At 34.6% G+C, this 22,780-nt stretch overlaps 1 protein-coding gene across 1 annotated transcript; it reads right to left on the bottom strand.

The window, feature by feature from the left end:
- Positions 1–15,238: 15,238 nt before the first annotated feature.
- Positions 15,239–22,257, bottom strand: LOC148409671 (inactive all-trans-retinol 13,14-reductase). Its single transcript, XM_088439295.1, has 11 exons — positions 22,101–22,257; positions 20,977–21,159; positions 19,645–19,886; positions 19,358–19,553; positions 19,050–19,247; positions 18,867–18,986; positions 18,649–18,787; positions 17,683–17,792; positions 17,207–17,373; positions 16,975–17,134; positions 15,239–15,749 (listed from the first exon to the last, which is right to left on the bottom strand). Exons 1-11 carry the CDS (start codon positions 22,255–22,257, stop codon positions 15,580–15,582), a joined length of 1,842 nt encoding a protein of 613 aa, XP_088295421.1. The 3' UTR covers positions 15,239–15,579.
- Positions 22,258–22,780: the final 523 nt, after the last annotated feature.

A 22,780-nucleotide genomic window follows, 5' to 3' on the forward strand; every position in this document is an offset into this window, starting at 1 on the left:
TTTTGGAGGGGGAGAAAATTTTTGAATTGTATTTATTTATTTTTAGAATAAAACCATTGACATTTTTTTGAAGTGTCAGTCTCTCACTGTTCGGCCGCCACTCCTTTGCGTTTTCCGTTCAAACAACTTGAGATTTTTAACGTGATGTTGCGAACTCGCTGTGTCGGAGTTTGAGACATTTGCCGCAAGAGTGCCAAGTGTGGACGCAAGCGGCGCAAAAGTGAAAAAAAAAAGACGTTTACATGGTCCTCTTTTCAGGTTTGAGATGTAAGCCTTTTATGTCCATTTCTACCCTTTGAAATGAAATATTATGCTATACGCTCTATGTGCATTAGCTCAGCTTATTCTAACAAAACCATGGTATGCTTTTATTTTGAAATTCGTAGCCATAGTTGCTACCAGCTTTCCTCCTCCTCATCACTTTGTTTTTCATTGCCATCACATCACATTAGAGCAAACATATTCCAGAGGATTTATTGATTTTACAGAAAAAAAATTCTTACTACATACATGTTTAATTTAAAAGTTAGTTAGTTTAGTTTAAAAGAATGGATTATTATTCAGGCTAATTTGTTTTGTGGGAAAAATGCCTTACTATACATGGTCAATTTAGGTGGGAAAAATGCCTTACTAAACTTGGTCATTTTTTGCAGAGGGAAAAAAAAATGCCTGACTTTACATGGTAGTTTTTTGCAGTAAAAAAGCCTTAATATACAAGTCTTTTTTCCGGGATTAATGCCTTATTTTAATTTTTTTTCTTCACAAAATCATGCTTTACAACATGGTTGTGTTTTGAAGAAAATGAAGAAAAGAAGAAAAAGTTTTTTCTTAATGGAATAAAAACACCTTGTTATTTATGATTGTTTTTACGTGAAAAAATGGCTTGCTATAATACAAGGTCGTTTTTAGTGAAAAAAAAAAAAAAAGCCTTGCTATTTTATATGAAAAAAAAACTCGGAATACGATACAAAAAGGGAACCCCTTAACTAGATTTTAACTAGGTTGTTTTATATTTATTTATTTATTTATTTATTTTATTTTTATATTATTTTATTTTATTATATTAGCTCCAGATATTATATTATTATATCATATTATATTATATTATATTATTTTTATTTATTTTAAGAAAACACCTTACTATACTTGTAGTGGAAGAATTGTCTAACCATATATGGTCTTTTTTTTTCCGAAAAAAAAAAGACGCCTTACCTTGGTCATTAAAAAAAAAAAATGCCTTACTGTACATGGATGTTTTTTTTTTTTTGCAAAAAATATTTTTACTATATATACATTTTCATATTTTGCAAGAAAAAAATGCTTCCTAAACATTTAATTCCCTTGGTTTTTATTTTTTAAAGCCTTACTTTTCATGGCCAATCACTTTCTGACCATGCGTTTTTTTGTTGTTTAACTTTGCCTTAGCATCCATTCTCATGTGCATAAGTTCATCCTTGCTAGCGGGGTGGCTAGGAGGGCTGACTTGCAAGCAGCAGACTGTGGTTCGATTCCCACTGGTGGAAGAGGAAGAAATGAGCTTTCTAATTCGGCTTGAATCCTCATGTCAAGCTATCTGCAAATTATTTTTTATTATTTGCTTGAAATAAAAATGAAAAATAAAATCATTGCTATAAAACGGCATATTGAGGGAGTGCTTTGGAACCTCCGTAGTCCAGTGGTAAAACATGTCGCATAGTAAGTTGAGACCAAAGATCGAATCCCAAGGCTTTTGTTTCACAAAAAACGACAGTCTATAGTAAGGCTTCTAGTTATTTTATTTATTTTGGGCGGGGGGTCGATCATGTATACTAAGATTCATATTTGCAACAAAATGACAGACTATAAGCCTTTTTTTTTAATGATATTAATGATTTTGTTTTTCATTTTTATTTCAGGCTATTTTTTTTCCGCCAAAAACGACAGTCTATAATAAGGCCTTTTTTTTTTTTGTGAAAAACCACCATGTAGAGGAAGGCTTCTTTTTTTAAAAAAAGAAAACAACAGTCGATAGTAAAGCTTTTTTTTTTTATTAGTCTGGACTGTTGTTTTTTGGGGGAAAAAAAGTCTTACTATAGACTGTCGTTTTGTTGCGAGAAAAAAGCCTTACTATAGACTGTCATTTTTTTTTGCAACAAAAAGCCTTACTATAGATTGTCGTTTTTTGTGAAAAAAAGCCTTACTATAGACTGTCGTTTTGTTGCAAAAAAAAGCCTTACTATAGACTGTCATTTTTTTGTGAAAAAAATGCCTTACTATAGAGTGTCGTTTTTTTGCGAAAAAAAAGCCTTACTATAGACTGTCGTTTTGTTGCAAAAAAAAAGCCTTACTATAGACTGTCGTTTTGTTTGCGAAAAAAAAAGCCTTACTATAGACTGTCATTTTTTTTGCAACAAAAAGCCTTACTATAGATTGTCGTTTTTTGTGAAAAAAAAGCCTTACTATAGACTGTCGTTTTGTTGCAAAAAAAAGCCTTACTGACTGTCATTTTTTTGTGAAAAAAATGCCTTACTATAGACTGTCGTTTTTTTGCGAAAAAAAAAGCCTTACTATAGACTGTCGTTTTGTTGCAAAAAAAAGCCTTACTATAGACTGTCATTTTTTTGTGAAAAAAATGCCTTACTATAGAGTGTCGTTTTTTTGCGAAAAAAAAGCCTTACTATAGACTGTCGTTTTGTTGCAAAAAAAAGCCTTACTATAGACTGTCGTTTTGTTTGCGAAAAAAAAAGCCTTACTATAGACTGTCATTTTGTTTGCAACAAAAAGCCTTACTATAGATTGTCGTTTTTTGTGAAAAAAAAGCCTTACTATAGACTGTCGTTTTGTTGCAAAAAAAAGCCTTACTATAGACTGTCATTTTTTTGTGAAAAAAATGCCTTACGATAGACTGTCGTTTTTTTGCGAAAAAAAAAGCCTTACTATAGACTGTCATTTTTTTTGCAACAAAAAGCCTTACTATAGATTGTCGTTTTTTGTGAAAAGAAAGCCTTACTATAGACTGTCGTTTTGTTGCAAAAAAAAGCCTTACTATAGACTGTCATTTTTTTGTGAAAAAAATGCCTTACTATAGACTGTCGTTTTGTTGCAAAAAAAAGCCTTACTATAGACTGTCATTTTTTTGTGAAAAAAATGCCTTACTATAGAGTGTCGTTTTTTTGCGAAAAAAAAGCCTTACTATAGACTGTCGTTTTGTTGCAAAAAAAAAAGCCTTACTATAGACTGTCGTTTTGTTTGCGAAAAAAAAAGCCTTACTATAGACTGTCATTTTTTTTGCAACAAAAAGCCTTACTATAGATTGTCGTTTTTTGTGAAAAGAAAGCCTTACTATAGACTGTCGTTTTGTTGCAAAAAAAAGCCTTACTATAGACTGTCATTTTTTTGTGAAAAAAATGCCTTACTATAGACTGTCGTTTTGTTGCAAAAAAAAGCCTTACTATAGACTGTCATTTTTTTGTGAAAAAAATGCCTTACTATAGAGTGTCGTTTTTTTGCGAAAAAAAAGCCTTACTATAGACTGTCGTTTTGTTGCAAAAAAAAAAGCCTTACTATAGACTGTCGTTTTGTTTGCGAAAAAAAAAGCCTTACTATAGACTGTCATTTTTTTTGCAACAAAAAGCCTTACTATAGATTGTCGTTTTTTGTGAAAAAAAAGCCTTACTATAGACTGTCGTTTTGTTGCAAAAAAAAGCCTTACTATAGACTGTCATTTTTTTGTGAAAAAAATGCCTTACTATAGACGTCGTTTTTTTGCGAAAAAAAAAGCCTTACTATAGACTGTCGTTTTGTTGCAAAAAAAAGCCTTACTATAGACTGTCATTTTTTTGTGAAAAAAATGCCTTACTATAGAGTGTCGTTTTTTTGCGAAAAAAAAGCCTTACTATAGACTGTCGTTTTGTTGCAAAAAAAAAGCCTTACTATAGACTGTCGTTTTGTTTGCGAAAAAAAAAGCCTTACTATAGACTGTCATTTTTTTTGCAACAAAAAGCCTTACTATAGATTGTCGTTTTTTGTGAAAAAAAAGCCTTACTATAGACTGTCGTTTTGTTGCAAAAAAAAGCCTTACTATAGACTGTCATTTTTTTGTGAAAAAAATGCCTTACTATAGACTGTCGTTTTTTTGCGAAAAAAAAAGCCTTACTATAGACTGTCATTTTTTTTGCAACAAAAAGCCTTACTATAGATTGTCGTTTTTTGTGAAAAGAAAGCCTTACTATAGACTGTCGTTTTGTTGCAAAAAAAAAAGCCTTACTATAGACTGTCGTTTTGTTTGCGAAAAAAAAAGCCTTACTATAGACTGTCATTTTTTTTGCAACAAAAAGCCTTACTATAGATTGTCGTTTTTTGTGAAAAAAAAGCCTTACTATAGACTGTCGTTTTGTTGCAAAAAAAAGCCTTACTATAGACTGTCATTTTTTTGTGAAAAAAATGCCTTACTATAGACGTCGTTTTTTTGCGAAAAAAAAAGCCTTACTATAGACTGTCGTTTTGTTGCAAAAAAAAGCCTTACTATAGACTGTCATTTTTTTGTGAAAAAAATGCCTTACTATAGAGTGTCGTTTTTTTGCGAAAAAAAAGCCTTACTATAGACTGTCGTTTTGTTGCAAAAAAAAAGCCTTACTATAGACTGTCGTTTTGTTTGCGAAAAAAAAAGCCTTACTATAGACTGTCATTTTTTTTGCAACAAAAAGCCTTACTATAGATTGTCGTTTTTTGTGAAAAAAAAGCCTTACTATAGACTGTCGTTTTGTTGCAAAAAAAAGCCTTACTATAGACTGTCATTTTTTTGTGAAAAAAATGCCTTACTATAGACTGTCGTTTTTTTGCGAAAAAAAAAGCCTTACTATAGACTGTCATTTTTTTTGCAACAAAAAGCCTTACTATAGATTGTCGTTTTTTGTGAAAAGAAAGCCTTACTATAGACTGTCGTTTTGTTGCAAAAAAAAGCCTTACTATAGACTGTCATTTTTTTGTGAAAAAAATGCCTTACTATAGACTGTCGTTTTGTTGCAAAAAAAAGCCTTACTATAGACTGTCATTTTTTTGTGAAAAAAATGCCTTACTATAGAGTGTCGTTTTTTTGCGAAAAAAAAGCCTTACTATAGACTGTCGTTTTGTTGCAAAAAAAAAAGCCTTACTATAGACTGTCGTTTTGTTTGCGAAAAAAAAAGCCTTACTATAGACTGTCATTTTTTTTGCAACAAAAAGCCTTACTATAGATTGTCGTTTTTTGTGAAAAGAAAGCCTTACTATAGACTGTCGTTTTGTTGCAAAAAAAAGCCTTACTATAGACTGTCATTTTTTTGTGAAAAAAATGCCTTACTATAGACTGTCGTTTTGTTGCAAAAAAAAGCCTTACTATAGACTGTCATTTTTTTGTGAAAAAAATGCCTTACTATAGAGTGTCGTTTTTTTGCGAAAAAAAAGCCTTACTATAGACTGTCGTTTTGTTGCAAAAAAAAAAGCCTTACTATAGACTGTCGTTTTGTTTGCGAAAAAAAAAGCCTTACTATAGACTGTCATTTTTTTTGCAACAAAAAGCCTTACTATAGATTGTCGTTTTTTGTGAAAAGAAAGCCTTACTATAGACTGTCGTTTTGTTGCAAAAAAAAGCCTTACTATAGACTGTCATTTTTTTGTGAAAAAAATGCCTTACTATAGACTGTCGTTTTGTTGCAAAAAAAAGCCTTACTATAGACTGTCATTTTTTTGTGAAAAAAATGCCTTACTATAGAGTGTCGTTTTTTTGCGAAAAAAAAGCCTTACTATAGACTGTCGTTTTGTTGCAAAAAAAAAAGCCTTACTATAGACTGTCGTTTTGTTTGCGAAAAAAAAAGCCTTACTATAGACTGTCATTTTTTTTGCAACAAAAAGCCTTACTATAGATTGTCGTTTTTTGTGAAAAAAAAGCCTTACTATAGACTGTCGTTTTGTTGCAAAAAAAAGCCTTACTATAGACTGTCATTTTTTTGTGAAAAAAATGCCTTACTATAGACGTCGTTTTTTTGCGAAAAAAAAAGCCTTACTATAGACTGTCGTTTTGTTGCAAAAAAAAGCCTTACTATAGACTGTCATTTTTTTGTGAAAAAAATGCCTTACTATAGAGTGTCGTTTTTTTGCGAAAAAAAAGCCTTACTATAGACTGTCGTTTTGTTGCAAAAAAAAAGCCTTACTATAGACTGTCGTTTTGTTTGCGAAAAAAAAAGCCTTACTATAGACTGTCATTTTTTTTGCAACAAAAAGCCTTACTATAGATTGTCGTTTTTTGTGAAAAAAAAGCCTTACTATAGACTGTCGTTTTGTTGCAAAAAAAAGCCTTACTATAGACTGTCATTTTTTTGTGAAAAAAATGCCTTACTATAGACTGTCGTTTTTTTGCGAAAAAAAAAGCCTTACTATAGACTGTCATTTTTTTTGCAACAAAAAGCCTTACTATAGATTGTCGTTTTTTGTGAAAAGAAAGCCTTACTATAGACTGTCGTTTTGTTGCAAAAAAAAGCCTTACTATAGACTGTCATTTTTTTGTGAAAAAAATGCCTTACTATAGACTGTCGTTTTGTTGCAAAAAAAAGCCTTACTATAGACTGTCATTTTTTTGTGAAAAAAATGCCTTACTATAGAGTGTCGTTTTTTTGCGAAAAAAAAGCCTTACTATAGACTGTCGTTTTGTTGCAAAAAAAAAAGCCTTACTATAGACTGTCGTTTTGTTTGCGAAAAAAAAAGCCTTACTATAGACTGTCATTTTTTTTGCAACAAAAAGCCTTACTATAGATTGTCGTTTTTTGTGAAAAGAAAGCCTTACTATAGACTGTCGTTTTGTTGCAAAAAAAAGCCTTACTATAGACTGTCATTTTTTTGTGAAAAAAATGCCTTACTATAGACTGTCGTTTTGTTGCAAAAAAAAGCCTTACTATAGACTGTCATTTTTTTGTGAAAAAAATGCCTTACTATAGAGTGTCGTTTTTTTGCGAAAAAAAAGCCTTACTATAGACTGTCGTTTTGTTGCAAAAAAAAAAGCCTTACTATAGACTGTCGTTTTGTTTGCGAAAAAAAAAGCCTTACTATAGACTGTCATTTTTTTTGCAACAAAAAGCCTTACTATAGATTGTCGTTTTTTGTGAAAAAAAAGCCTTACTATAGACTGTCGTTTTGTTGCAAAAAAAAGCCTTACTATAGACTGTCATTTTTTTGTGAAAAAAATGCCTTACTATAGACGTCGTTTTTTTGCGAAAAAAAAAGCCTTACTATAGACTGTCGTTTTGTTGCAAAAAAAAGCCTTACTATAGACTGTCATTTTTTTGTGAAAAAAATGCCTTACTATAGAGTGTCGTTTTTTTGCGAAAAAAAAGCCTTACTATAGACTGTCGTTTTGTTGCAAAAAAAAAGCCTTACTATAGACTGTCGTTTTGTTTGCGAAAAAAAAAGCCTTACTATAGACTGTCATTTTTTTTGCAACAAAAAGCCTTACTATAGATTGTCGTTTTTTGTGAAAAAAAAGCCTTACTATAGACTGTCGTTTTGTTGCAAAAAAATGCCTTACTATAGAGTGTCGTTTTTTTGCGAAAAAAAAGCCTTACTATAGACTGTCGTTTTGTTGCAAAAAAAAAAGCCTTACTATAGACTGTCATTTTTTTTGCAACAAAAAGCCTTACTATAGATTGTCGTTTTTTGTGAAAAGAAAGCCTTACTATAGACTGTCGTTTTGTTGCAAAAAAAAGCCTTACTATAGACTGTCATTTTTTTGTGAAAAAAATGCCTTACTATAGACTGTCGTTTTGTTGCAAAAAAAAGCCTTACTATAGACTGTCATTTTTTTGTGAAAAAAATGCCTTACTATAGAGTGTCGTTTTTTTGCGAAAAAAAAGCCTTACTATAGACTGTCGTTTTGTTGCAAAAAAAAAAGCCTTACTATAGACTGTCGTTTTGTTTGCGAAAAAAAAAGCCTTACTATAGACTGTCATTTTTTTTGCAACAAAAAGCCTTACTATAGATTGTCGTTTTTTGTGAAAAGAAAGCCTTACTATAGACTGTCGTTTTGTTGCAAAAAAAAGCCTTACTATAGACTGTCATTTTTTTGTGAAAAAAATGCCTTACTATAGACTGTCGTTTTGTTGCAAAAAAAAGCCTTACTATAGACTGTCATTTTTTTGTGAAAAAAATGCCTTACTATAGAGTGTCGTTTTTTTGCGAAAAAAAAGCCTTACTATAGACTGTCGTTTTGTTGCAAAAAAAAAAGCCTTACTATAGACTGTCGTTTTGTTTGCGAAAAAAAAAGCCTTACTATAGACTGTCATTTTTTTTGCAACAAAAAGCCTTACTATAGATTGTCGTTTTTTTGTGAAAAAAAAGCCTTACTATAGACTGTCGTTTTGTTGCAAAAAAAAGCCTTACTATAGACTGTCATTTTTTTGTGAAAAAAATGCCTTACTATAGACTGTCGTTTTTTTGCGAAAAAAAAAGCCTTACTATAGACTGTCGTTTTGTTGCAAAAAAAAGCCTTACTATAGACTGTCATTTTTTTGTGAAAAAAATGCCTTACTATAGAGTGTCGTTTTTTTGCGAAAAAAAAGCCTTACTATAGACTGTCGTTTTGTTGCAAAAAAAAAGCCTTACTATAGACTGTCGTTTTGTTTGCGAAAAAAAAAGCCTTACTATAGACTGTCATTTTTTTTGCAACAAAAAGCCTTACTATAGATTGTCGTTTTTTGTGAAAAAAAAGCCTTACTATAGACTGTCGTTTTGTTGCAAAAAAAAGCCTTACTATAGACTGTCATTTTTTTGTGAAAAAAATGCCTTACTATAGACTGTCGTTTTTTTGCGAAAAAAAAAGCCTTACTATAGACTGTCATTTTTTTTGCAACAAAAAGCCTTACTATAGATTGTCGTTTTTTGTGAAAAAAAAGCCTTACTATAGACTGTCGTTTTGTTGCAAAAAAAAGCCTTACTATAGACTGTCATTTTTTTGTGAAAAAAATGCCTTACTATAGACTGTCGTTTTGTTGCAAAAAAAAGCCTTACTATAGACTGTCATTTTTTTGTGAAAAAAATGCCTTACTATAGAGTGTCGTTTTTTTGCGAAAAAAAAAGCCTTACTATAGACTGTCGTTTTGTTTGCGAAAAAAAAAGCCTTACTATAGACTGTCATTTTTTTTGCAACAAAAAGCCTTACTATAGATTGTCGTTTTTTGTGAAAAGAAAGCCTTACTATAGACTGTCGTTTTGTTGCAAAAAAAAGCCTTACTATAGACTGTCATTTTTTTGTGAAAAAAATGCCTTACTATAGACTGTCGTTTTGTTGCAAAAAAAAGCCTTACTATAGACTGTCATTTTTTTGTGAAAAAAATGCCTTACTATAGAGTGTCGTTTTTTTGCGAAAAAAAAGCCTTACTATAGACTGTCGTTTTGTTGCAAAAAAAAAAGCCTTACTATAGACTGTCGTTTTGTTTGCGAAAAAAAAAGCCTTACTATAGACTGTCATTTTTTTTGCAACAAAAAGCCTTACTATAGATTGTCGTTTTTTGTGAAAAAAAAGCCTTACTATAGACTGTCGTTTTGTTGCAAAAAAAAGCCTTACTATAGACTGTCATTTTTTTGTGAAAAAAATGCCTTACTATAGACGTCGTTTTTTTGCGAAAAAAAAAGCCTTACTATAGACTGTCGTTTTGTTGCAAAAAAAAGCCTTACTATAGACTGTCATTTTTTTGTGAAAAAAATGCCTTACTATAGAGTGTCGTTTTTTTGCGAAAAAAAAGCCTTACTATAGACTGTCGTTTTGTTGCAAAAAAAAAGCCTTACTATAGACTGTCGTTTTGTTTGCGAAAAAAAAAGCCTTACTATAGACTGTCATTTTTTTTGCAACAAAAAGCCTTACTATAGATTGTCGTTTTTTGTGAAAAAAAAGCCTTACTATAGACTGTCGTTTTGTTGCAAAAAAATGCCTTACTATAGAGTGTCGTTTTTTTGCGAAAAAAAAGCCTTACTATAGACTGTCGTTTTGTTGCAAAAAAAAAAGCCTTACTATAGACTGTCATTTTTTTTGCAACAAAAAGCCTTACTATAGATTGTCGTTTTTTGTGAAAAGAAAGCCTTACTATAGACTGTCGTTTTGTTGCAAAAAAAAGCCTTACTATAGACTGTCATTTTTTTGTGAAAAAAATGCCTTACTATAGACTGTCGTTTTGTTGCAAAAAAAAGCCTTACTATAGACTGTCATTTTTTTGTGAAAAAAATGCCTTACTATAGAGTGTCGTTTTTTTGCGAAAAAAAAGCCTTACTATAGACTGTCGTTTTGTTGCAAAAAAAAAAGCCTTACTATAGACTGTCGTTTTGTTTGCGAAAAAAAAAGCCTTACTATAGACTGTCATTTTTTTTGCAACAAAAAGCCTTACTATAGATTGTCGTTTTTTGTGAAAAGAAAGCCTTACTATAGACTGTCGTTTTGTTGCAAAAAAAAGCCTTACTATAGACTGTCATTTTTTTGTGAAAAAAATGCCTTACTATAGACTGTCGTTTTGTTGCAAAAAAAAGCCTTACTATAGACTGTCATTTTTTTGTGAAAAAAATGCCTTACTATAGAGTGTCGTTTTTTTGCGAAAAAAAAGCCTTACTATAGACTGTCGTTTTGTTGCAAAAAAAAAAGCCTTACTATAGACTGTCGTTTTGTTTGCGAAAAAAAAAGCCTTACTATAGACTGTCATTTTTTTTGCAACAAAAAGCCTTACTATAGATTGTCGTTTTTTTGTGAAAAAAAAGCCTTACTATAGACTGTCGTTTTGTTGCAAAAAAAAGCCTTACTATAGACTGTCATTTTTTTGTGAAAAAAATGCCTTACTATAGACTGTCGTTTTTTTGCGAAAAAAAAAGCCTTACTATAGACTGTCGTTTTGTTGCAAAAAAAAGCCTTACTATAGACTGTCATTTTTTTGTGAAAAAAATGCCTTACTATAGAGTGTCGTTTTTTTGCGAAAAAAAAGCCTTACTATAGACTGTCGTTTTGTTGCAAAAAAAAAGCCTTACTATAGACTGTCGTTTTGTTTGCGAAAAAAAAAGCCTTACTATAGACTGTCATTTTTTTTGCAACAAAAAGCCTTACTATAGATTGTCGTTTTTTGTGAAAAAAAAGCCTTACTATAGACTGTCGTTTTGTTGCAAAAAAAAGCCTTACTATAGACTGTCATTTTTTTGTGAAAAAAATGCCTTACTATAGACTGTCGTTTTTTTGCGAAAAAAAAAGCCTTACTATAGACTGTCATTTTTTTTGCAACAAAAAGCCTTACTATAGATTGTCGTTTTTTGTGAAAAAAAAGCCTTACTATAGACTGTCGTTTTGTTGCAAAAAAAAGCCTTACTATAGACTGTCATTTTTTTGTGAAAAAAATGCCTTACTATAGACTGTCGTTTTGTTGCAAAAAAAAGCCTTACTATAGACTGTCATTTTTTTGTGAAAAAAATGCCTTACTATAGAGTGTCGTTTTTTTGCGAAAAAAAAAGCCTTACTATAGACTGTCGTTTTGTTTGCGAAAAAAAAAGCCTTACTATAGACTGTCATTTTTTTTGCAACAAAAAGCCTTACTATAGATTGTCGTTTTTTGTGAAAAGAAAGCCTTACTATAGACTGTCGTTTTGTTGCAAAAAAAAGCCTTACTATAGACTGTCATTTTTTTGTGAAAAAAATGCCTTACTATAGACTGTCGTTTTGTTGCAAAAAAAAGCCTTACTATAGACTGTCATTTTTTTGTGAAAAAAATGCCTTACTATAGAGTGTCGTTTTTTTGCGAAAAAAAAGCCTTACTATAGACTGTCGTTTTGTTGCAAAAAAAAAAGCCTTACTATAGACTGTCGTTTTGTTTGCGAAAAAAAAAGCCTTACTATAGACTGTCATTTTTTTTGCAACAAAAAGCCTTACTATAGATTGTCGTTTTTTTGTGAAAAAAAAGCCTTACTATAGACTGTCGTTTTGTTGCAAAAAAAAGCCTTACTATAGACTGTCATTTTTTTGTGAAAAAAATGCCTTACTATAGACTGTCGTTTTTTTGCGAAAAAAAAAGCCTTACTATAGACTGTCGTTTTGTTGCAAAAAAAAGCCTTACTATAGACTGTCATTTTTTTGTGAAAAAAATGCCTTACTATAGAGTGTCGTTTTTTTGCGAAAAAAAAGCCTTACTATAGACTGTCGTTTTGTTGCAAAAAAAAAGCCTTACTATAGACTGTCGTTTTGTTTGCGAAAAAAAAAGCCTTACTATAGACTGTCATTTTTTTTGCAACAAAAAGCCTTACTATAGATTGTCGTTTTTTGTGAAAAAAAAGCCTTACTATAGACTGTCGTTTTGTTGCAAAAAAAAGCCTTACTATAGACTGTCATTTTTTTGTGAAAAAAATGCCTTACTATAGACTGTCGTTTTTTTGCGAAAAAAAAAGCCTTACTATAGACTGTCATTTTTTTTGCAACAAAAAGCCTTACTATAGATTGTCGTTTTTTGTGAAAAAAAAGCCTTACTATAGACTGTCGTTTTGTTGCAAAAAAAAGCCTTACTATAGACTGTCATTTTTTTGTGAAAAAAATGCCTTACTATAGACTGTCGTTTTTTTGCGAAAAAAAAAGCCTTACTATAGACTCGTTTTGTTGCAAAAAAAAAAGCCTTACTATAGACTGTCGTTTTGTTGCGAAAAAAAAGCCTTACTATAGACTCGTTTTTTTGCAGAAAAAAAGCCTTACTATAGACTGTTGGTTTTTTTGGGGAAAAAAAAAGCCTTACTATAGACTATACTATAGTCTATAGACTGTAGTTTACTATAGACTGTCGTTTTTTTGCGAAAAAAATCCTTACTATAGACTGTCATTTTTTTGTGAAAGCCTTACTGTCATAAAAATTGTAAAAAAAAAAAATCCCTTTTATACATTGATTTGAAAAAAAAAAAAAAACCCTAAAACTTGGAGCATTGGACACACGATTTTTAATCAGGATAAAACAGGCACTCGCTGAAAAAGGCATGTTGTACTGTATACCAAAGTACAAAATGACAAAATACCCTACTATGCACCACCTCCAAAAATAATCATGTTTGCATTAAATCCATGATATTTGCATTGATCCAATGACACTTGATCATGCATGAGAGTGAGCAGGCAGGGCGGTGACATATGCAGATGCATTTTTGGGGGCCGGGGAAGGCGGGGACCCCAATGTGTGTGCGTGGTGTGACACCCGAGACTGCCGATCATGTGTGAAACATCCCACCGAGGGGGAGGCGGAACCTCGCGCCAAAGCTCACGGCAAAAGAGAAGAACGAGGACCTCATACATTATCTACATATACATTTAGATGTATCTGCATGACATCATTTTTTTTTACCTCAATATTCCATATGGCCCATTGGGGGCGCCCCGTGCTCTCGGGCTGAACCCAAAAGTGGATCTGAACAGATTTGTGGTGTGCTGTCACTTGGGGAGCGGGGGGAGGGGCAGGGGGCGGAGCAGGGGGTGGGGCATCCGCCATGGCCTTAAGAGCTAGCTTAGCGCTAAGCGCTCTCATCATGGCGGTTTTACAGTGACGTGAAACATGTTTACGAGGAGAGAAACGCACTTTACGGTCACCAGGAGAAAATTCACCATCTGAGCTGCAACGTGAACACTGGCAACACTACAATTTCTTCAATTAGGGCGCGTCATATTGTATTTCAAAGAATGACATCTTTTCCATCGCATTTTTTTTAACATAAAAACGTGCTAAAACTGTTGTTGTTGTTGTTGTTTGCCACAATATTTTTCCTACAAAAAAGGTTTTGTTCAAATAAAAAAAATAAAAAAATATTGTTAAATAATAAATGTTTTTATTATATTGTATTTATTTATAATAAATATAATACCAATATGTTATTGTATTTTAATTGTAAAAATTAATTGTTAAAATTGTTGTTGTTGTTGTTCGCCACAAGACAATATTTTTCCTACAAAAAAGGTTTTGTTCAAATAAAAAAATTAAAAAAAATATTGTTAAATAATAAATGTTTTTATTATATTGTATTTATTTATAATAAATATAATTTAATACAAATATGTTATTGTATTTTCATTTTAAACCTTTTATATGTTAAAAATGTGATGGAAAATATGCCTATTCTTTAAAATATAATATGATTCCCCCTAAGTTGGGATGCTAATTATTTATAATAGCAATAATAATAATCACAAAGTTAATTATTATTAATAATATAACAACCCCAAGACACTTTTTCCTCCAAAAATATTTCAAAAAGGAATAAGAACATTTTCAAAATAGAGGAAGCGCAATACTATTTTTCTTAGGATTAATTTTATTATCGTAATAATATCAACACATTCAATGCCAAAGACCTATTTTTACGTTATTATATTTTTTTTTTGTTTGTTTTTAAACCAGAGATTGTTATATATTTTTGACTTTACAGTCTGTGTTTAGTTTGGGATTGTTTCCACTTCCTCCACTAAGTGCGGCTAATTGCACGCGCGGTCCGTTTCGCAGCTCCCACGCAGGCCGAGTCAACCCCAGCGACTCCTCGTTCGTTTCGGACCTCCCGAACGTTCCCGTCACGGTGGCTGTAAAGCCCAACAAGAGGGGGCATTCATCCCCTCGGACCCCTCGCGGGTAAAGTCGGTCTGGCCGCCGTTTGGCCGGGAAATGTTCACTTAGAGCAGGAAATGTGAGGTTTCCCTCAAAATGTTTGATTTCGAGCGCTTAAGCAAACGGCGGCGAGGTGAGATGACGGGCGCCCACTGCTCAGGTGGGAAAGAAGCCCCGAAGAACCGCGCTAAGGAGTTATGACGCCAAAATATTGCAAATTACATCATAGGAGGAATAAGATTGACATTTAGGAGAGAAATATGGCCATTTTTTTTTTGCTTTCTTTTGGCTTGCTAAATAGGGGAAAGGGGTCCAAGAAAATATCAAAATTATATAAAAAATTCTTTTATTAAGAAATGTTTTCAAAATAAAAGAAGTGCTATATTCATCATATTTTTATAGTACATATTTATTCATCATAAAACTAATAGCATTACGCACATAACAACAGTAAAAAGATTATACATTATTTCTTGGCATCAGATATTATCAAATGATTAAATAATCTCCGCTATTTTTCATCGATTCTTAAATAAGACAACATTTAATCCCCGTGTCGTATTTTGTCGAATCTTTTGTTCTTTACATCAAAGGCTTTTCACATCAAAGTGAAAGCATAAAAGAAGACACAAGGGAGCTGAAATTTCACCCGGATTGTGACATCATGTCAAAGTTTGAAAAGGACTGTGCCTTGGAATCCATTGGATCCTGTCCAATCCTTTGATCTTTATATCAAAGGGGAAAACATAAAAAAAGAGGGAGCTGAAATCTCACCCAGATGGTGAAAAGTGGTACTGCGAGAACCACGTGGAAGAAAACGATCCAAAAATGGTCAAACACTGCAACAAGGGTTAAATTTACATGATTGCTGAAACGAATCAGGTTTGAAAAAAAAAATAGTGTGTTTAGCTCGCAGCTAAAGAGTCTTTGATAACCTGCAGATCCTGCAAAAGTCTCTCGAAAAACGAGCGCGGCGCCGGCCGGCTCACTGCAGCTTCTTGCGAGCGAGCAGCGCCAGCTCCTTGGCCTTGCGTCTCTTCAGCTTCTTCTTGAGGAAGAGCAGGTCTATGTAGACGATGTGGTCCAGCACGGCCGAGGCGCACAGGACGCCGCCGTGCAGCGCTCCCGCGATTCCGCAGCTGAATACGTCTTGGCCTGGAATGCCAAAATGCAAATTCTGGTCAGTTTTTGGCTCATTTTCTTCCACGTCGTTCTGACGATTTTTTTAAACAAGGTATGGCGCTCCTGGTAGTGTGATAACTAAGTGATGGAAATATGACATGTTGTCACCATCTGGGTGAAATTTCAGCTCCCTAGTGTCTTCTTTTAGATTGTTTTTTAAACTGTTTTATTTCAATACGTTTTTTTCTTTCCAAGATTAAGGCGGAAAACGTAATACAAGTAATACTTTCAGCAATTAGATTTTTTTTAAAGTCCTTATTTTAATCTTGTGTTTTTCTCATAAATTAAAAAATTGGGAGAGGAAAATTGCGTTTTGATTATGAATATGAGTTTTTAAGGGTTGAAAAATCCTTTTTTAAATTTCAGGGTTATGAGAATTATTAATGATGATGCAAAAAATAGAGGTGAAAACAATTCTTCAGGCTTCAATAAAAGTTGTATTTTTTCAACATAAATAATATAAAAAAATGTAAAGTGAAAAAATCCTTTAGTCTTCAATAAAAGTTTTTTTTTTTGCAAAAATAGTGATACATAAATAAGAAAAAATATTAAAAGCAATGAACATTACAAGAATAAAGTAAATATTAAGTGGTATTTAATATTTTATATTTAAAAGATATTGTTTTTAAATAAGAAATTCTTAAGGGTTTAAATTTCAATATATGAAAAGAAAAGGAAATATAATAATAAATAATTAATAATAAATGGAACTAAATAAAGTATTAAGAACTATTCAGCAGTTTCTTTAGAAGTAAACGTTTTAAAAAAATAGTTTTAAGGGTCAAGTTTCAATTTTATGTGGCAATTTGTATTAAATAAAGTAAACATTAAGTAATATTTAGTAAATATTTTGATTAGAAAATAAGTACAAATGATGATTAAGATTGTGTGCCTTGGCAAAAAAAAAAAAAAGTCATAGTCCTATGATGTCATTTTGGCCTGATCAAAATGCACATCAGGACAATGGCTAAATATTCAGAAGAATTTGCTTGAGATGACTGAACAGGTCATGAATATTTCACGTGAAAAAAATCATCTCATTGAGTTTTTCATGGTAGTACTTTTCAATTGGCATTAATATTATGAGGGCAGCCCTCATTCAGTTTTTTCCTCCCGTTATGAGTCCCGGGACCGCAAAAATTGTGACCCCCGGTCTAAGTCGGGGTTGCTCAGCGTCTCATCATCTGAGAATCCTTACCGGAGAGGTAGAGGTTCTCGACGGGGGTGTGGCAGCGGTTCCTCGCCACCGCCTCGGCTCGGAAGCGCTCCAGGTTGTGCTCGGCCGAGTACATGGCTCCGCGCTGGGCTCCCAGGTAGTGCATGTTGGTCAGCGGCGTGGCCACGTCCTGGAAGACCAACTGGAGGGCAAAACCCCGGTGAGAAACCGACATCCAAAGAGGAACCGGCCCAGACCGGAACACGGTACTCACCTTGTCTTTGATTTTCGGGAACAACTGGCAGGCCCATTCGAAGAGCTTGTTGGCGAATCTCATTTTGTAGTTGTGGTATCGGTCGCCACGTTTGCGGACCGTGGTGTCCTTCCACTCCTCGAACCATTCGTACTTCACCATGGTCAGGATGGTCATGCAGGATTTTCCTGTGGACGCCATTCATGGATGTCACAACATCAAAACGTCCATTATTTAAACAACTTATGTGGTGTTTGACTATTTTTGCGTCATTTTCTTCCGTATTTTAACCAAGGGATGGAAAGTGGTCGTGCCATGTTGAGCTTTGGCATATTGTCACCACCAGGGTAAAATTTCAGCTCCCTAGTATCTTCTTTCAATCCTTTCATTTTGATGTGTAAAGATACAGGGATTGGACCAAATTCCACGCAAGGGTTCATCTCAATTGGGTGCACTTCAAACACGTCATCTAAAAATCCAAAGTGTTGCTTTTGTACCAGGGTGTCTTATCTTGGCCTCTGGGTCTTTGGACGATGGCATGGTGATGAACATCATGGGGATGTTGTCTGGTGCTTCTTCTTTGCTCAAAGCGAAAAAGTCCTCCATCCTACAACAAACACAGGGCGAACTCATCTAAAATGGCGAGGTCCAGACATTTAAAAAAAAAAAAAAACTTTCTGAAAGAATCCATGCGCTCTCTAGAGGACAAAATCAGTACTGCAGCTTGCTACCAACAAAGTCAAACAATAACTCGGTAACTTTTTCTTTCCATTGATCACATATGGAAAAAATATATAGCGCTCCCAGAAAAAACGGGTATAAACGGAAATTTCCTTATACAACAGTACCCCCTAGTGTACAATAGTAGAAATAGAAGTAGAATAGAAAAGTGGTGGGCCTAAAAGAACTGAAAAAAACTAAAAAAAAAAAAGCTGAAGAAAAGAACTGAAGAAGGAAGAGTAATGAAAAAGACAAGTTTGATGAGAAATGACCGAAAAATATTGAAGAACAGGACAGAAGTACACAAAAACTGAAAAACAAAAAACTGAAGAGGACTGAAATGGACTGGAAAAGGACTGAAGAGCGACTTAAAAATACTGAAGAGGATTGAAGAGGGTATAGGATCACTAAAGAAAAACTAAGGGTCTAAGGGGCTGAAAAATACTGAGGAAGAAGAATGAGAACTGGAAGAGGACTGAACAGAACTGAAGAAGATGAGAGGGACTGAAAAATATTGAAGAGAACAGAAGAGGACTGAACAGGACCTAGGAAGACTAAAGAAAACTAACAAAGACAAATGAAGACTATTAATGACACCAAACAACACAGAAGGACCAAAGAAAGATCATCAAGAACTGAATAAGACCAAGGAGGACGAACCATGACTGAAGAGAACATAAGAGGACTGAGGAATACCCAACAAAACTGAAATGGACTCAAGACCGGATCGCGCATTCACGTACGATTTGTCCATGTCGTTGTTTTTGAACAACCAAAAATTAGTAGACTCCAGACCGAGTTCCTCCTCGGTGCCGTCAAAACCGGAGAAGACCAAGAAGGATCCTCTACCGTGCCTCATCATGTTCAACCTCTCTTGGATATCTGCAGAGACAAAACTGCTTCGTTAAGAACCTCGTACATTTGAAATTTGATCAACCCACCGAGTTTCTTTTGTAATCACCTGGCTGGACCTGGATCTCAGGGGGTAGAAGTTTCTGGAAGGTGGTGAAGACGCCGCAGTTCGAGACAACCACCGGGGCGTAGATTTCCACCTCTTCTCCACCTTTTCTCACCTTCACACCTGCCATGTGACAGTTATTAATTCAGGAGTCTTTAGTACCTAGACTGGGATTCAGTTTCTTACCTTGTGCAGTCCCCTTGTCGTCAACCAGGATCTGAGAAACGGGCGCCCGTACCAGGCAATTACCGCCGTATTTCTGAATGGTACGGATGATGTTGAAGGCGATCTCACTGGCCCCGCCTTTGGGATAGTACGCCCCTCGTTTGTAGTGATGGATCAGTAGGGCATTTATCAAAATACTTGAGTCCTTCGGAGGTACACCTAAGATGTTCAAGTTTTCTCATCACACTAGAATATTTTTGGTTAAAGACTCTGGACGCGGTCCAACAAGGACCAACGTTCAGAGGGATCGTAGAGTTTTTATGACTCACCGTAGAAAAGATACGAGAAAATGACGTGGAGGTCCTTGTTGGAGGTCAGAGTGTTAACCAGGTCGGTGGCACAGGTTCCGGTGAGGCGGAAAACCGGAGAAATCAGGTCTGCGATTCCCGACTTTAACAGGAACAAAGACAGCCACTGCGGGATAAGCTTCATGGTTGCCAGGTAGTGAGTCTTCTTGGCTGAAATCTGGTGGACACCAAAGTTGGGTTCAAAATGTAGGACAGTAGGTTCTCCTGTCCAGATTTGTTGAGATAAGCTCGCCCCGTGGTACCCGTACCTTCATGATCTTGAAGAAGGTCTCGATGGCCTCCGCGTCGTCGGGGAACTGCTTCAAAAGATGAGCCTTCATCTCGGTTTTACCCGAGACGATGGTGTACTCCCGCTTGTCGTCCCCCTGGCCGATCTGGATGGTGTCGAAGTGAGGCTTTAGCTCCTGGAACTCCAGCTGGCCCTCGGAGAGCTGGTCGAAGATGATGCGCAGAAGGCTGTTCTCGTGAAGCTGACCGATGTAGTGAAGGCCTGCGAAAAGGAGATATTTTTTTCATCTCTGTCTATTGGATAAGTGATTTCTTGAGGTTACGATTAGGGTCAAAGTTAGGGGTTAGGATTACCACGGTTTGGGGCACAAACATTAGCATAACAATGCAAACTAGAAGGTTTCTCATAATGGAGCTCTACTTTGAGAACTTTAATTAATTAAGGGTTAAGGTTAGGATATGTGGTTATTTTTATCACTGTTTATTGAAATGGAAATTGGTTTTGGGGTTCTTGTTGCGATCATTGTTAAGGGTTAGGATTATCACTGTTTGGAAGGCTAACATTAGCATTAGCAAACCCCCAGGCGTTTCATAATGTATCTCAAAGAATTATAATTAGGGTTTAGATGAAGGTTTGTGGATATTTTTGTTACTGTTTCTTCAATTACCGATTGGTTCTGAGGTTATGATTAGGGTCATTTTTAAAGTATTAGGATTACCGCTGTTTGTAACCCAAACATTAGCAAAATAATGCTAATGTTTTCCGTAATGTATTCCTAAAAAGTGTGATTAGGAATGTTTATTGTATTTGCATTGGTTCTGGGGTTGTGTTTATGCGAAAATCCAAACGTTAGCATTAGCATAGTAATGCAAAACTAAAAAAAATTCATACGTATCTCATTTCTAAAAAATGTGATTATTGTTAAGGGTTAAGATTAGGGTTTGTGTCTATTTTTAGCACTGTTTATTGAATTAGCGATTGGTTCTGGGGTTATGTTTATGCGAAATCCAAACATTAGCATGAGCATACTAAGGCAAAATATAAGATTTCTCATCTTTAAAATACGTGATTATTGTTGAGGGTTAAGATTAGACAAAAGTCTGTTTTTATCACTTATTGAATTAGCGATTGATTCTGGGTTTATGATTATGCTAAGGCGTTATCCAAATATTAGCATTTGCATACCAATGCAAAACTCAAAGATTTTCATGTCATATCTCATCTTTAAGGACTGTGATTAGGGTCAAGGGTTAAGATAAGGTGTATGCATTTTTGATGGGGCAAACTTTAGGCCCGGTTTTCGGATTACGTTTAACTGTTATGGATTGGGGTACGGTTAGCATTAGCATACCAACGTCAAACTCAAAGCCTTTCTCGATGTAAGTGTGGCAGCAGCCTCCGGCCTGATCGTGCTGCTCCAGAACCAGAACCTTCTTGCCCGCCTTGGCTAGCGTAGCGCCGGCAGCCAGCCCGCCAATGCCACTGCCGATCACGATGACGTCCAAGTCCCGCGGCACCTTTTCCGAGCTGAAACCTGCGCATACGGGTTACATAAGCAACCCGGGAATGACGTCGACAATCTTACCAACAGTTCAGACGTCATAAAGTTTATCGTGTTGTGCAATCGACGGCGTGTTATAGTTTGAAGTTTGATCTAGTTTCCTGAAGTTTTTCAATGCGACGCTTGACGGTAGATAGCATAATCAGCAAGTCGTAGATCAATTACGATAAAATAAGACGCCGTATCGCTGTTCATTTACCTATATATCGGGGCACTTGACACCAATAGCAGGTCATTGAGATTTTTTTTTTTGGGCTCGTCCTAGCATGGCTGAAAATATGCTAGCGTTGTTAAGATAACACTTTCAGTTTTCGGATATTTGTTAAACATGACGCATTCATGATCTGAATTTTTGTTGGTCTTATGAGCCAGATTTTTTTTTAGTTATGTGCCACCTTGTGAAATCTTGTTCAGCCAAAAAGATTTAAAAGAGAGTACAGTACTGTGCCATCCATGTCCAATTTATCGTCATGTAACATCATCCGCTTTATTTTCGGCGCGTCTGCCAGAAAAATTGTGCCACTAAGAAAGATGCACGGTTGTATAAAATGTTACAAAATAAAAGCATCAAATGTATATCTAGGTATAACAATAAAGCAATGTGTTGCTTCATGTTCCAATTGGTTATCTCTTGATTTGAAAAGACACCTGTACAGCTCCTGTTACGGCAACAAATATAACATAATACAGCAATTTGTTGTCTTCATGTTCCAATTGATTTGCTCTTGATTTGAAAAGACAATTGTAGTGCTGCTGTTTCGCATACTGAATTTTATTTTAACATTTGAATAAAATAATCAAAATATTCGAGAAATTGCACAAGTTCTGCTTTGTTAAGCAAAATAACCAAAGTAAAATCACAAAAATATACTGTTAGGTGCTCCTTTACAAAAAAAAAAAAAAAACAATCTGACCTTGCTTGATAACTTTGTCCCGCTTTTTCTGGTCAAATTCTCGTGGTCCTGGAGGCCTAACAGAGTCCAAAGAAAAGGGGCTGCGTTTACCAAAGAGGTACCAGTAGCTTCCCCCAAGCCACATTAGCAACCACACTACGAATACGAGGAGCCACATGCTGGATGCCACAGAATAATGCGAATGTTTGTCCTGTCGGGACGCTCTTTTTATTAGGCGCGAGAAAAGGTCTTGGCATGTGGGCGGGGAAATCATTGACATGTAACACCGTTCATGTCATAAAGATAACCGGACCCTCAGGTTTCTGTGACTTTTACAGCTAGGAATCCTCTTAGTTTTCATTTTAAATCAATTTTTCCGTAATAATACGCAAACTAATAAAAATATAAACATCGAGAAGCCAGATATTGCAAGATATTTTGTTTTGCCCCCGTGAGATTTTAAGCGGCCTGCATTCGATGAGATAGCCTCAATTATACTTATCTGATAAGACAATTAAGATAACCAAAAACCTGAGGACGGGTCACCTTAGACTTTACACAAGCATGTGTACAGTGTTCAAGTTAATGAGTCTTTACACAATGCTGTTTACCAAATTGTGCAAAATATATTTGGCCCCAATGTCATATTTAATGTAAACCGCATTACATCATCTCCAAGCCGACACCCACAAGCATTCAAA

The sequence above is a fragment of the Hippichthys cyanospilos genome, chromosome 17 (genome assembly GCF_059441005.1).
Source record: "Hippichthys cyanospilos isolate Australia breed blue-spotted pipefish chromosome 17, RoL_Hcya_1.0, whole genome shotgun sequence".
NCBI classification, from domain to species: Eukaryota; Metazoa; Chordata; class Actinopteri; order Syngnathiformes; family Syngnathidae; genus Hippichthys; species Hippichthys cyanospilos.